Raw genomic sequence first — 11,803 nt, forward strand, 5'->3', positions numbered from 1 at the left:
CTTTTGGCCAAGTGGATGGACAAGAATGCCTAAGAACTTCCTCTAGCTATCTATGCTTTTCTCCTCTCAAACTCTATTCATGCTACATCACAAAGTTTGATCAAGTCAGATTCGAACCCTCTGGGTGAGGAGCACTCGGAGTCACCGATTCATCATAGAATTAAACTTCCAAAACCTCTCTATGCATTTTGGTCTGACCGATTCATCCTTTTCGGTCATACCGAGTTCACTGAGTTGATCTAGGTTTTCAATCTCGATGCAACCGATTTGAACTGTTCAGTCACACCGAATTGCAGTAACCGCTTGCGATTCTGCATCTCGGTGCCACCGAGTTGTTCCACTCGGTCACACCGACAGGGTCGGGATATATATACCGACGGGTCAAATTTTGGAAAATTCTCCAAAATCTATTCGCCCGTGCGTGTCCTGCTCTGCCGACTCGAGTCTCAAGATCGTCCTCTCGTCGCCAGCGACCTCCTGCCGCTGGTCTCCGTCGCTGTCAGCGGGAGTCTTCACCGCCGTTGCCGCTGTAGCGAGCTCATCGCCGAGTTAGGGTATGAGTTCGACCCCTATGTGCATCCTTGCCTCCGATTCTTTGCACTTAGGTCAATGCCATGATTCTTACCATGTATGTGATCATCCTATCCAACAAAAACTTCCTTTAGATTAGATTTGGTTCGAAAATTTAGGGTTAGGTTTCCGCCGAACTCATCTCGGACCGACCGAGTTGTCGAAATCGGTCTCACCGATTTGGCTTAGGCCATTGTACTTGTAATTTTCGGTTTGACCTAAACTTGCAAATCGGTGTGACCGAGTTCAACTCTCAGTGAAACCCTAGCAATCTCGGAGTCATCGAACTGTGTCTCGATCTGACCGATTTCACCAGTTTAGACTCCAAAGTTGCTTCGGTGTCACCGAGTTTAAAAAATCGATAGCTCCAAAATGCTTTCTGTGGAAAACTAAAACTAAGTTTTTGACTCATCTGTTTTGCAAAATCTTTGCACTTTGTGATGCCCATCCACTCTATCTCATCTATAACTATTCACAGGGTCAGCTTTCAGTTTGCAGTGTCAGAATGTCTGATCAGAGTGATAGCCAGAACCAGTCTGAAGAGCAAGTGAACATGAATGAGGGCACTAGTCCAGCTAGCAGTTATGATGAGGGTAGCAGAAGCACCCCAAGCAACCTGCCCAAAGCTACAACAAGGACAAGGAAGAAGAGAAACTCAGATTTAGAGGATGAGGACTATGTTGCTGTTGAGCAAGAAGTCGGTTCCAAAAAGAAAGTTGTCAAGAAAGAGTTTGGCATAGCAGCTTCAACAAATCCTCGTTTGCAGAACAAAGCTCCTGCCAGAAGAGTCCCCACATCCAAGCCAAGGAAATTTGCTACTGGAGAAACCATGCAGTTCACAATTGAACAATCTGATGATGAGGCAGCTGGAGAAGGAAAGAAAAATAAAAGGGCTAGAGCAACCACTGTCAAGGTGCTTGGACATTCTTCCATGAGAAGAAGTGATGATGAAGATGCAGAAGAGGGTGTTGCACCAGCACCCAAAGCACAAAAGCTGATGGGGGATGCCATCAAGTCTGGGGCTGCTCCATCAAAGCCAAAGACTGCCCCCAAAGCTACTGCTCCAGCCACCAAGTCTGCACCAAAGAGAAGCACCAGGAACATACCAGCAGCTGAGAAGAACAAGGACCCAGTGCCTGAAGTGGTTGAAGAAGAAGAAGATGCTCAAGTGCTCGGGAAATTGAAGCCCAAGATCCCTGATCATGATGATACAGATCCAGTGGCTGAAAATATGAAGCTCAGAAAGGATGCAGGTCTAAGGAGATGGAGACAACCAGATCCATATGTTGTGAGAAACTGCTATAGACTATAGATTTCACACCAAGGAACAACAGGACTTCTATGAGACAGTCCTTCTTGACAAGAAGCCCATAGTGAGTGATATGAGATGGGTTGATTGGAAGCACATTGACAACAATGAAGATCAATTCCCTGGAGTGCATGAGAGCTTCAAACTATGTGGAGTAGACACTTTTGTGGGTCAGAAATTGACTAAGTGGAATGATAAGCTCATTATGCAATTCTATTCTACAGCTCATTTCTATCCTGATGGAAGGATTGTTTGGATGTCTAAAGGTACAAGGTACCAATCAATAGTTGATGAATGGGCCAAGCTAATCAATGCTCCTGCAAAACTTGAGGATGACATAGATGTCTATGCCAAGAAAAAGAAAGATCACAACTCCATGGCCAAAATGTACAAGGAAATACCTGACAAGGCCTTGGAGAATCACAAAAGCTAGGGTCTGTGTATTTCTGCTATCTGGACTGGCCACTATTAATACCATTTTGAGGCACACCTTGTTGCCCAAATCAGGAGATCACAGGATGATTAGAGGCCACTCCATAAATTTGCTGCAGTTGTTTGATGTGCCACAAAAGTTTAGAGTGATGAGTTTGATTGTTGAGATAATCAATAGGACAGCTGCTGACCAAAAGAGATCATGTGGGTATGCTCCACACATCCAGATGCTCATCAACTCCAAGATGGGCACATGCACATACTTGCTGGACAGAGAACACCTTCCTTTGAGGCCTGACTTTGAGGATAACACATTTGTCATGGATGCTGAAGATCCTACATTAGTAGAGGCTCAAGAGGAGAGGGCGAAAGCACAAGCGGAGAAGGCAGCCAAGATTCCAAGTGCTGAAGAGGTCTCTCAAATCCTTCTCAAATCTAGACAATATCAACTTAGCTATCTTATTCTAGCCACTTGGAGGCTTGAGAAAGGATTGGCTACCTTGTCTCAGAATCAAGAGAGCCTTGAGAGAGTCTTTAAAACAAAGCTTCATGACATGGATGTCAAAGTGACAGATATTCAAACTTCCGTGGAGAAGATTCAAGAAGAGCTTGAGAAAAGGAGTGACAAGACCACCAAATATATATATATATCAAAGGGTGCCAAGAATACAGAGGTCTACAATAGTGCCAGTGCCTGATACTAGAGCTACAACTTCAGCACATGCAGCCACAACTTCATTTTCCCCTCCAGTTGCCACACCACCAGATCCAACGACTTCTATAGATGCATTTGTCCTTGGAGTCCTCTCAACACCACCTCCCGAAGATCAATCCTAGAGAGACGCATAACACTATGCATTTTCAAGCTTTTTGGTAATGTGTTGCCAAAGAGGGAGAAAGTGTACAGATCATAGGCTTCGAGAGAGAGAGCTTCTTTTTCCTCTTATTTGCTACTTGCTTGATACTTATTTGTGTGCTTGTTTGGATGATACTTTATGTGTGTGTGAAATACTTGTATGGTCATGTGTTTGATCATATCATACGTTAATGTTTGTGCTTGGATGATGATATTATTTATCTCTCATGTATGATTATTCACTTTGCCTTGGTGATGAGTGCATATTTCATATTCTATCATTTTGAGCGCTCCACCAAGATGTATGTGACATGGAAGAGTAACCCATGATCCTAATTGATTGTGCATTTGAATTCAAAATCAAATTTTAAATAATGCACAAATTTAGGGGGAGCTCTTGCTTATCACATACTTCTCAAAGCGACGATGTATTACATTCTTATTATCATTTGTCGAAGCTTTGATCTATATGTTGTCATCAATTACCAACAAGGGGGAGATTGAAAGTGCAACTATCCTTGGGTGGTTTTGGTAATTCTTAACAACATATAGCTCATTGAACTAATACTCTTTCAAGATGATCATTTCAGAAAGTTCAATGATTGGCATGGCATGGACTAGATATGTGGACCCCTCAAAATACTAAGGACACACATTGGCAAAAGCTCAAGACTCTACATTTTCATTTTAGTGATCAAAGATCACATTGAGTCCATAGGAAAAGCCAATACTATTAAAAGGGGATGAGGTGTTGCTTAATGGCTTGCTTGCTCAAAATGCTTAGTGATATGCTCCAAAACCCTCAGCTACTTCTCACATTCCACATTTGTCCTAAACCTAAAGTCAAACTCGGCCCCACCAATTTGATTCATCCGGCGCCACCGAGTTCATTTGACATAGCCATAGCCAGAAACCCTAATCAGTTCGGTCTCACCGATAGGGATCTCGGTCTCACCGAGATGGAATTGCTAACTCTCTGTTTCCCTTCGTAATGTTTCGGTCTAACCGAAGTGAGCGATCGGTCCCACCGAGTTAGCAATGCAAACTCTCTATTTCCCTTACGTAATGTTTCGGTCTCACCGAAATGAGCGAATTGATCCCACCGAGTTTGCCTGACCAACTCTCTGTTTGCCTTTTACTGAAATTGGTCTCCCCGAGATCATGTGATCGATCTCACCGAGATTACGTTATGCCCTAACCCTAACGAAATCGGCCCCACCGAGTTGATCATATCGGTCCCACCGAAAACCCTAACGTTCAAATTTTGAACTAAATCGGTCTGACTGAGTTTAACTATTCAGTCCCACCGAGTTTGGTGAATTGTGTGTAACGGTTAGATTTTGTCTGGAGGCTATATATACCCCTCCACCCACTCTTCAGTCCTGGAGAGAGCCATCAGAACGAACCTACACTTCCATTACTCATTTTCTGAGAGAGAACCACCTACTCATGTGTTGAGACCAAGATATTCCATTCCTACCAGAAGAATCTTGATCTCTAGCCTTCCCCAAATTGCTTTTCACTCAAATCATCTTTCCACCATATCCAAATCTGTGAGAGAGAGTTGGGTGTTGGGAGACTATCATTTGAAGCACAAGAGCAAGGAGGTCATCATCAACACACCATCTAGTACCTTTTGGAGAGTGGTGTCTCCTAGATTGGTTAGGTGTCACTTGGGAGCCTCCGTCAAGATTATGGAGTTGAACCAAGGAGTTTGTAAGGGCAAGGAGATCGCCTACTTTGTGAAGATCTACCCTAGTGAGGAAAGTCCTTCGTGGGCAATGGCCATGGTGGGATAGACAAGGTTGCTTCTTCGTTGAGCCTTCTTGGGTGGAGCCCTCCATGGACTCGTGCAGCTGTTACCCTTCGTGGGTTGAAGTCTCCATCAACGTGGATGCACGATAGCACCACCTATCGGAACCACGCCAAAAATCTTCATGTCTACATTGCGTTTGCTCCCTCTAAACTCCTCCTCTTTACCTTCATATTCAATGATTTACATTCCGTTGCTATACTCTTAGAATTGCATGTGTAGGTTGATTGCTTGACTTGTGCTAAGTTGCTAAAATCTGCCAAGACTTAAAATTGGGAAAAGGCTAGATTTTTATTTGGTCAAGTAGTATAATCACCCCCCCCCCTCTAGACATACTTTCGATCCTACATTAAGTGACCGGAGAAGCCTCCCGCAAGCTTGAGGGAGATCCTCTTCTTTAATTTGCACAAAGTTAAATATTTCCTGTAAGGCAGCTTGTTTCTTATGAGCTGGAAAATATTTTTCAGAGAAGTAATATGTCATATCCTGGGGACTACGCACACAACCAGGAGCAAGAGTATTAAACCATATCTTAACATCACCCTTTAACAAGAAAGGAAACAACTTAAGAATATAGTAGTAGCGAATCTTTTCCTCATGAGCAAAGAGGGTGGCTATATCATTTAATTTAGTAAGGTGTGCCGCGGCAGTTTTAGTTTCATAACCGTGAAAAGGATCAGATTCAACTAAATTAATTAACTCAAGATTGACAGAGAATTCATAATCCTTATCAGTAACAAAGAACGGAGAATAGCAAACTTAGGATCATGCTTCATTTTCTTCATCATAGATTATTTTCTTTAAGCTTACATAGTAGTTTCTTAAATCTTCTCTATCATTAAAAGCAAGAAATTCTCTGGCTATGTCCCCATCCATAACATAACCCTCAGGTACCTTAGGCATTTCAATTCTAGGAGAGCTAGTTCTAATAGGTGAATCATAATTCTCATCAGTTTTAGCATTTTCGGTTTGTTTAGCTTTAGGAAGTTGTTCATAAAAAAATTCACCTAGTGGCACAGTTTCATCAAGCATAGTACTAGAATCATCATAAGCATCATTCATAGCAGAAGTAGCATCATCAATTACTTGCTATATATCAGAATTAACAGCAGGTGGTGCTGTCGCGAGCCTATTCAAAATACAAGGTGAATCAGGTGCAGAGCTAGATGGCAATTCCTTACCTCCCCTCGTCTTCATAGTGATCAACATATATAAATCCCAAATGACTCAGCAAATAGGGCTATGGTCACCGGCAATGGCGCCAAAAAAGGTCTTGATAACCCACAAGTATAGGAGATCGCAACAGTTTTCAAGGGTAGAGTATTCAACTCAAATTTATTGATTCGACACCAGGGGAGCCAAAGAATATTTGCAAGTATTAGAAGTTGAGTTGTCAATTCAACCATACCTGGAGAACTAAATATCTGCAGCAAAGTGATCAGTAGCACATTAGTACGATAGTTTGATAGCAGCGGTAACGGTAGCAATAGTAACGGTAACAGTAGCAGTTTTATAGTAATTGTAACAGCGACAGTGACGAAAGTAACTTAGCAAAAACCAATATGAGAAAATCATAGCCATTGGATCGATGGTGCATAATTATGTTGGATGACATTCATCATGTAACAGTCATAACCTTGGGCGAGACAGAATTAGCTCCAATTCATCAATATAATGTAGGCGTGTATTCTGTATATAGTCATGCGTGCTTGTAATGAGAACTTGAATGACATCTTTTGTCCTACCCCTCCGTCGCAGCGGGGTCCATAAGAAAATCTAAGGGATATTAAGGCCTCCTTTTAACAGAGAACCGGAACAAAGCATTAACACATAGTGAATATATACATGAACTCCTCAAACTACGGTAATCACCGAAAAGAATCTCAATTATTGTCATCTTAGGGTATGCGGATCATAACACGTAATAGGTGCATACAACTTGCAAGATAGGATCAACAACACAAATATATTCATGAAAAAAAATGGTTCAGATATGAAATCATGGCACTCGGGCACTAGTGACAAGCATTAAACATAGCAAAGTCATAGCAACATCAATATCAGAACATAATGAATACTAGAGATCAAGCCCTAAGAAAACTAACTCAATTACATGATAAATCTCATCCAACCCATCATCGTCTAGTAAGCCTACAAATGAATTACTCACTCCCTGCGGTGAGCATCATGAAATTGATGATGGAGGATGGTTGATGATGACGACGGTGCCGAATAATCCTCTTCGGAGCCCCGAATGGACTTCAGATCAGCCCTCCCGATGAAGAACAGGAGATGATGGCAGTGGCTTCGTATCGTAAAACGTGATGATTCCTTCTCTCTGATTTTTTTCTGGACAAATAGATACTTATGGAGTTGGAGTTAGGGTTGCACGAGTTGCCAGGGGCCCACAAGCCTGCTAGGCGCGCCCCCTATGCTTGCGGCGCCTTGGTGGCCCCCCTCTGGTATTTTTCTGTGCCGGTATTTTTATATATTCTGGAAATAATCTCCGTAAAGTTTCAGCTCAGTCCGAGAACTTTTATTTCTGCACAAAAAGAACACCATGGCAATTATGCTGAAAACAACATCAGTCTGGGTTAGTTCCATTCAAATCATGCAAATTAGAGTCCAAAATAAGAGCAAAAGTGTTTAGTTTTCGTACCCAACGGTGCTGCTCCATTTTGTGACGTGTCCGCTCCAACACTTCATCAACACCTAGCAATCGGAGCTCGCAGCGAGGAACGGCGCCGGTGCACGTTGACCATGGTCGGGACGACAGGGGAGGGACGACCGCATCGTAGTCGAGAAGGAGCGGCGCCGCGAGGTCGGGGTGCGGTGGCTTGCCCGGCTCGGCGCGGCACTGGAAGGTCGTTGCACGCTGCATCTTGGCCGTGAGCGGGGAGACCGGCAGCAGCAATAGGCGAGTTGCTCCTCTGAGGTCCGCGAGCGGCGCGGCGTGGCCAGGGCGAGCGGGGAGGGGAGGCGTGACGCGGCAGGTCGAGCTCGGAGGAGCACGTCGGCGGTCGAGCTCAAACCGCACACCAGCGCGACGAGGCACGACACGACGGGGGCGACATGGCATGGCGAGCGCGGCTTAGGGCGAGGGGGAGAGAGAGGCGCGGCGCAGCAGGGTGAGCATGGAGAAGCGCGTAGGCGAGACGAGGCACGGCCAGCACGGCGCGGACGGCACGCCGAGCGCGGAACGGCGAGCATGGCAGATAGAAAAGAGAGAAAAAAAGGTTATGCGAATGGACAGAGAATACCTCTGGTTTGTGTCCAGCTCCGACCTAAATCTAACACAAATTTAAGACATAAATGGGTCCGAGCAAACACTAAACCGACAAAAAATGAGAATATGTCTACGTTGGGCAATATCGCGCTGAGACATATGACGAGTTCACTACCGAACGACTGAAAATCATGACGTGGCAGGGCCTATGCTATCACGAGTTCACGACCGAATGACTGAAAATCGTGACATGGCAGGGCCTATGCGGCAAGATTTGCGCTCCCGATCTCTAAACCGCCAAAAATCTGATGTCATATTAGTGTTTCCTAAAGAATTGTATGAACCGTTCAAAGTGCTACCAGAACAAATGTGCTAAGACAACAAAACACATACACAAAAACCAGACAAGACAAAATACAGTTGACAACATAACTGTAAAGTTACAGTCGATAATAAAATAGTCTGATAGCATGAGTTATATATACCACACCAATCACACAACAAAACATTAACTTTGAAGTCAGGGTCAACTCGCACAACATAAGTTATATTATATATAGTCGATGCCCAAAATCGACAGTTGGACATCTCAGATATACTATGTAGCTAACCGATAGCACACTTCAACAAGCCGAATGGACACACAGCCCTGTCCAGCCGGGATCCTCAGATAAATACATTGCCTCCGCGTGAGCAGTGCTCGGAGGTTTCAAACAGCCACCGGTCTCAAGATATCATCCTTGTCCACAACAAGGAGGGACCAAGCAACGGTTACCTCCAGCTCAGCATCATCAACGTTAAATCTCTTCTGGCTGAAGCCAAAATATTCGGATGCCAAGGAGACATGTCCTTCTGCGATGATATCACCGGATGACGAGCAAGTCTGTACGACAACTTTCAGGCTGCCTTCATGCTCTACAGAGACCACACGCCTCGACAGATCAAGGTAGCCCTCTGAACCACTGGGCATTGGTTTTTTTAAACGATCAAGCAGCACAACTTCACCAGATGGGGCATTAGCAACATAAGTAGGTTTACCATCGATGATCTTGCGTGAGTATGATGTTGTCGAGCAAGAAACTCGGCATCGACTTTCAACACGCTGCCGTGTCCCCTGTTTAACAACACGGACACTGCAGATCGTGGCCTGGATCGTCTCCACAAGCCGCTCGACGCATAACTCTATTTTGCAGAAGCGGTTCTCGAAGCAGATGGTATGCACACCAGGATGACGAACGTAGAAATCGCGAGTTGCGCTGATCAATGCTCTATCTCGAGACACTGCTCCACGTTCAACTTTTAGCTGAATTTCAAAGCGAACAGGGTCTCTGCAGAGAATTGCACGAGACGGCCCAATCAAGCGCAAATATGGATTCTGCAAGCATTCGTCAATCACCCCGTTAACTACTAATCAACAAGAGATGAAAAAAAAACTCAGGGAGACATGTGAAGAAATATACCCCCAAAAAAATGAAAGCAAAGATACTATACGTACGTGTTGCCTGATTCTTTGGGGCGCTATCCTACTGTGCGCGAAGAGAAGGTTGCGATTGTTATCGACACTGTCCCGAGCAGCAACCACACCATACACAGACAATGGCAATTTGAAGCCACCTTTAATTTCTGTTAGTTTAATGGAGAGGATCTGCAAGGTCTCCGCGACGATAGCATCGTCTAAGCTGGGTTTAGGTGTCAAGTGTGTGAAGTGCATGGAGCTCAATTGTGCTGCATGCAAGCACCAAGGAGAAGCATGTGTTAGAAATCAAACATGAACTAGTCTTAGATAAGCAAAAGGGCAAATATATTCCCTTGCCGCTTGTACAAGGAAGATCGATCAACCAAAGGTAAAAGGATGGGAGGAATTGAAAACTAGCTACCTAAAGAAAATTAAAAGTGCATGCATGTCAACTCACTTGTGTCTTCGAAGAAACTGCACCCCTCGGGTCCCCGTCTAGATTCCCAGGCCCTTCTGTAGCAAGAAAAATCCTCTTCCTCAGCGGCTATCTCCTCCTTCTCCATGGTTAATTCCTGGACTGATTTGCCTATGTCCATATCGTCCATCTCGACCTCGGCCATCTGCTTCCGTATGTCCATCTCAACCTTGGTCGTCTGCTTCTGCTTGTCCATCTTGACCTCGGTCATCGGCTTCTGCTTGTCGATCTCAACCTCAGTCATCTGCTTCTGCTTGTCAACCTTCAGGTCGATCATGTGTTGATCACTACTATGGATGTCAGAGCCATGGGGAAGAAATCTTGGCAGCTGCTGCTGCTTCCCGGATTCCTCTTCCATCTCAAAATCCATGGATGGAGCAGCAGCACAAACCCTTTATTTCCCCTTCTTATGCCCCTCATGTTTCCCCTTCTTACGACCCCCGTGTTTCCCCTTCTTACTGCCAAGAGACTGATCATTACTCTGAATCTGAAGGCCACAAGGAAGAAGTTGAGACTGCTGCTGCTTCCTGGATCCCCCTTCCATATCCGTCTCACGAGGCAATGGACCAATCACCTGCTTCTCCATGAAGGGTTTCGCTCTGACTTCCATTCCTGCCTTGGCCATTTGCTTCCCCTCCACCTCATCCCACACCCAATTAGGTATACTCTTTAAAAGAAAGTGCAAGTTACGAATTGCTTCACTTGTCCTGTGATACACTGCTGACAACTCTTCAATCTGCATCTCAGGGTAGAAGTTGACCGCGCCTCTGCCTGCCTCCATCATCTCTTTGAGCACCTGCACACAGGATTCGAGCTTTGAAAAGAGTATAGACTGCTGCTGCTTCCAGGTTTCCCTTTCCTCCGAGAGTGATATGTGCGACTTGTTTGCCATATCCTCGACCTGTTCCACCAAGAGGGATTTGCGTCCATCCATCTCAACCTCTGGCTCATTAGCACCACCATCCAATTTGTCTAACTTGTTTGCCACATCCATCGGCTGCTGCTGGGTCTCCAGAACCATGACTTGTTTCTCTTTGAGAGATTTGCCTCTGCCCATCTTAACCTCTGTCTCATCACCACCACCATCCAATATGTCTAACTTGTTTTCCATATCCCTGGGCAGCTGCTGGGTCTCCAGAAATTTGACCTGTTCCTCCGAGAGGGATTCGCCTCTGTCCAATTCCACCAATTTGGATACGGACAAGTCCAAATTCTGGAACCAGGGCCCCAAGGTTGTCGCCACATCGTCATTGGTACCTTGCGGACAAATCTCATGGTGGTTATGCACAGATGGTTGCTTCTGCTATTGTAAGAGATGCTTAGGAGGGGGAACTGGATCCTCCTGCTTCCTGAAATGAGGAGGAAGAGGAAGGACATAAACCTTAGACTGGATATCAGGGCCGCAACAAAGAACTGGCTGGAGTGTGGATGACTCATCCTCAGACTGGATATCAGGGACACAAGAAAGAACTGGTTCTAGTGTCGGCGACTCATCTGTATTTAATATGATAGAATCCGTCGGCGACTCATCCGTGTTTACTACTATGGAAAAATCCCTCGGTGATTCATTGGTGTCTGTCACTGAATCCACCTCCATCTCTGGTTTGAATTTCCAGTCGGCTATTGGCACCTGCTCCTCTAAGACAGGAGATTTGCCTCTATCGTC

At 44.9% G+C, this 11,803-nt stretch overlaps 1 protein-coding gene across 1 annotated transcript; it reads right to left on the minus strand.

The window, feature by feature from the left end:
• Positions 1 to 8,763: 8,763 nt before the first annotated feature.
• Positions 8,764 to 9,928, minus strand: LOC123186307 (uncharacterized). The gene is made up of 2 exons (XM_044598090.1): positions 9,702 to 9,928; positions 8,764 to 9,581 (listed from the first exon to the last, which is right to left on the minus strand). Exons 1-2 carry the CDS (start codon positions 9,915 to 9,917, stop codon positions 8,916 to 8,918), a joined length of 882 nt encoding a protein of 293 aa, XP_044454025.1. The 5' UTR covers positions 9,918 to 9,928; the 3' UTR covers positions 8,764 to 8,915.
• Between the last annotated feature and the right edge of the window lie 1,875 nt (positions 9,929 to 11,803).

This window comes from Triticum aestivum, chromosome 2A (genome assembly GCF_018294505.1).
Source record: "Triticum aestivum cultivar Chinese Spring chromosome 2A, IWGSC CS RefSeq v2.1, whole genome shotgun sequence".
NCBI lineage: Eukaryota > Viridiplantae > Streptophyta > Magnoliopsida > Poales > Poaceae > Triticum > Triticum aestivum.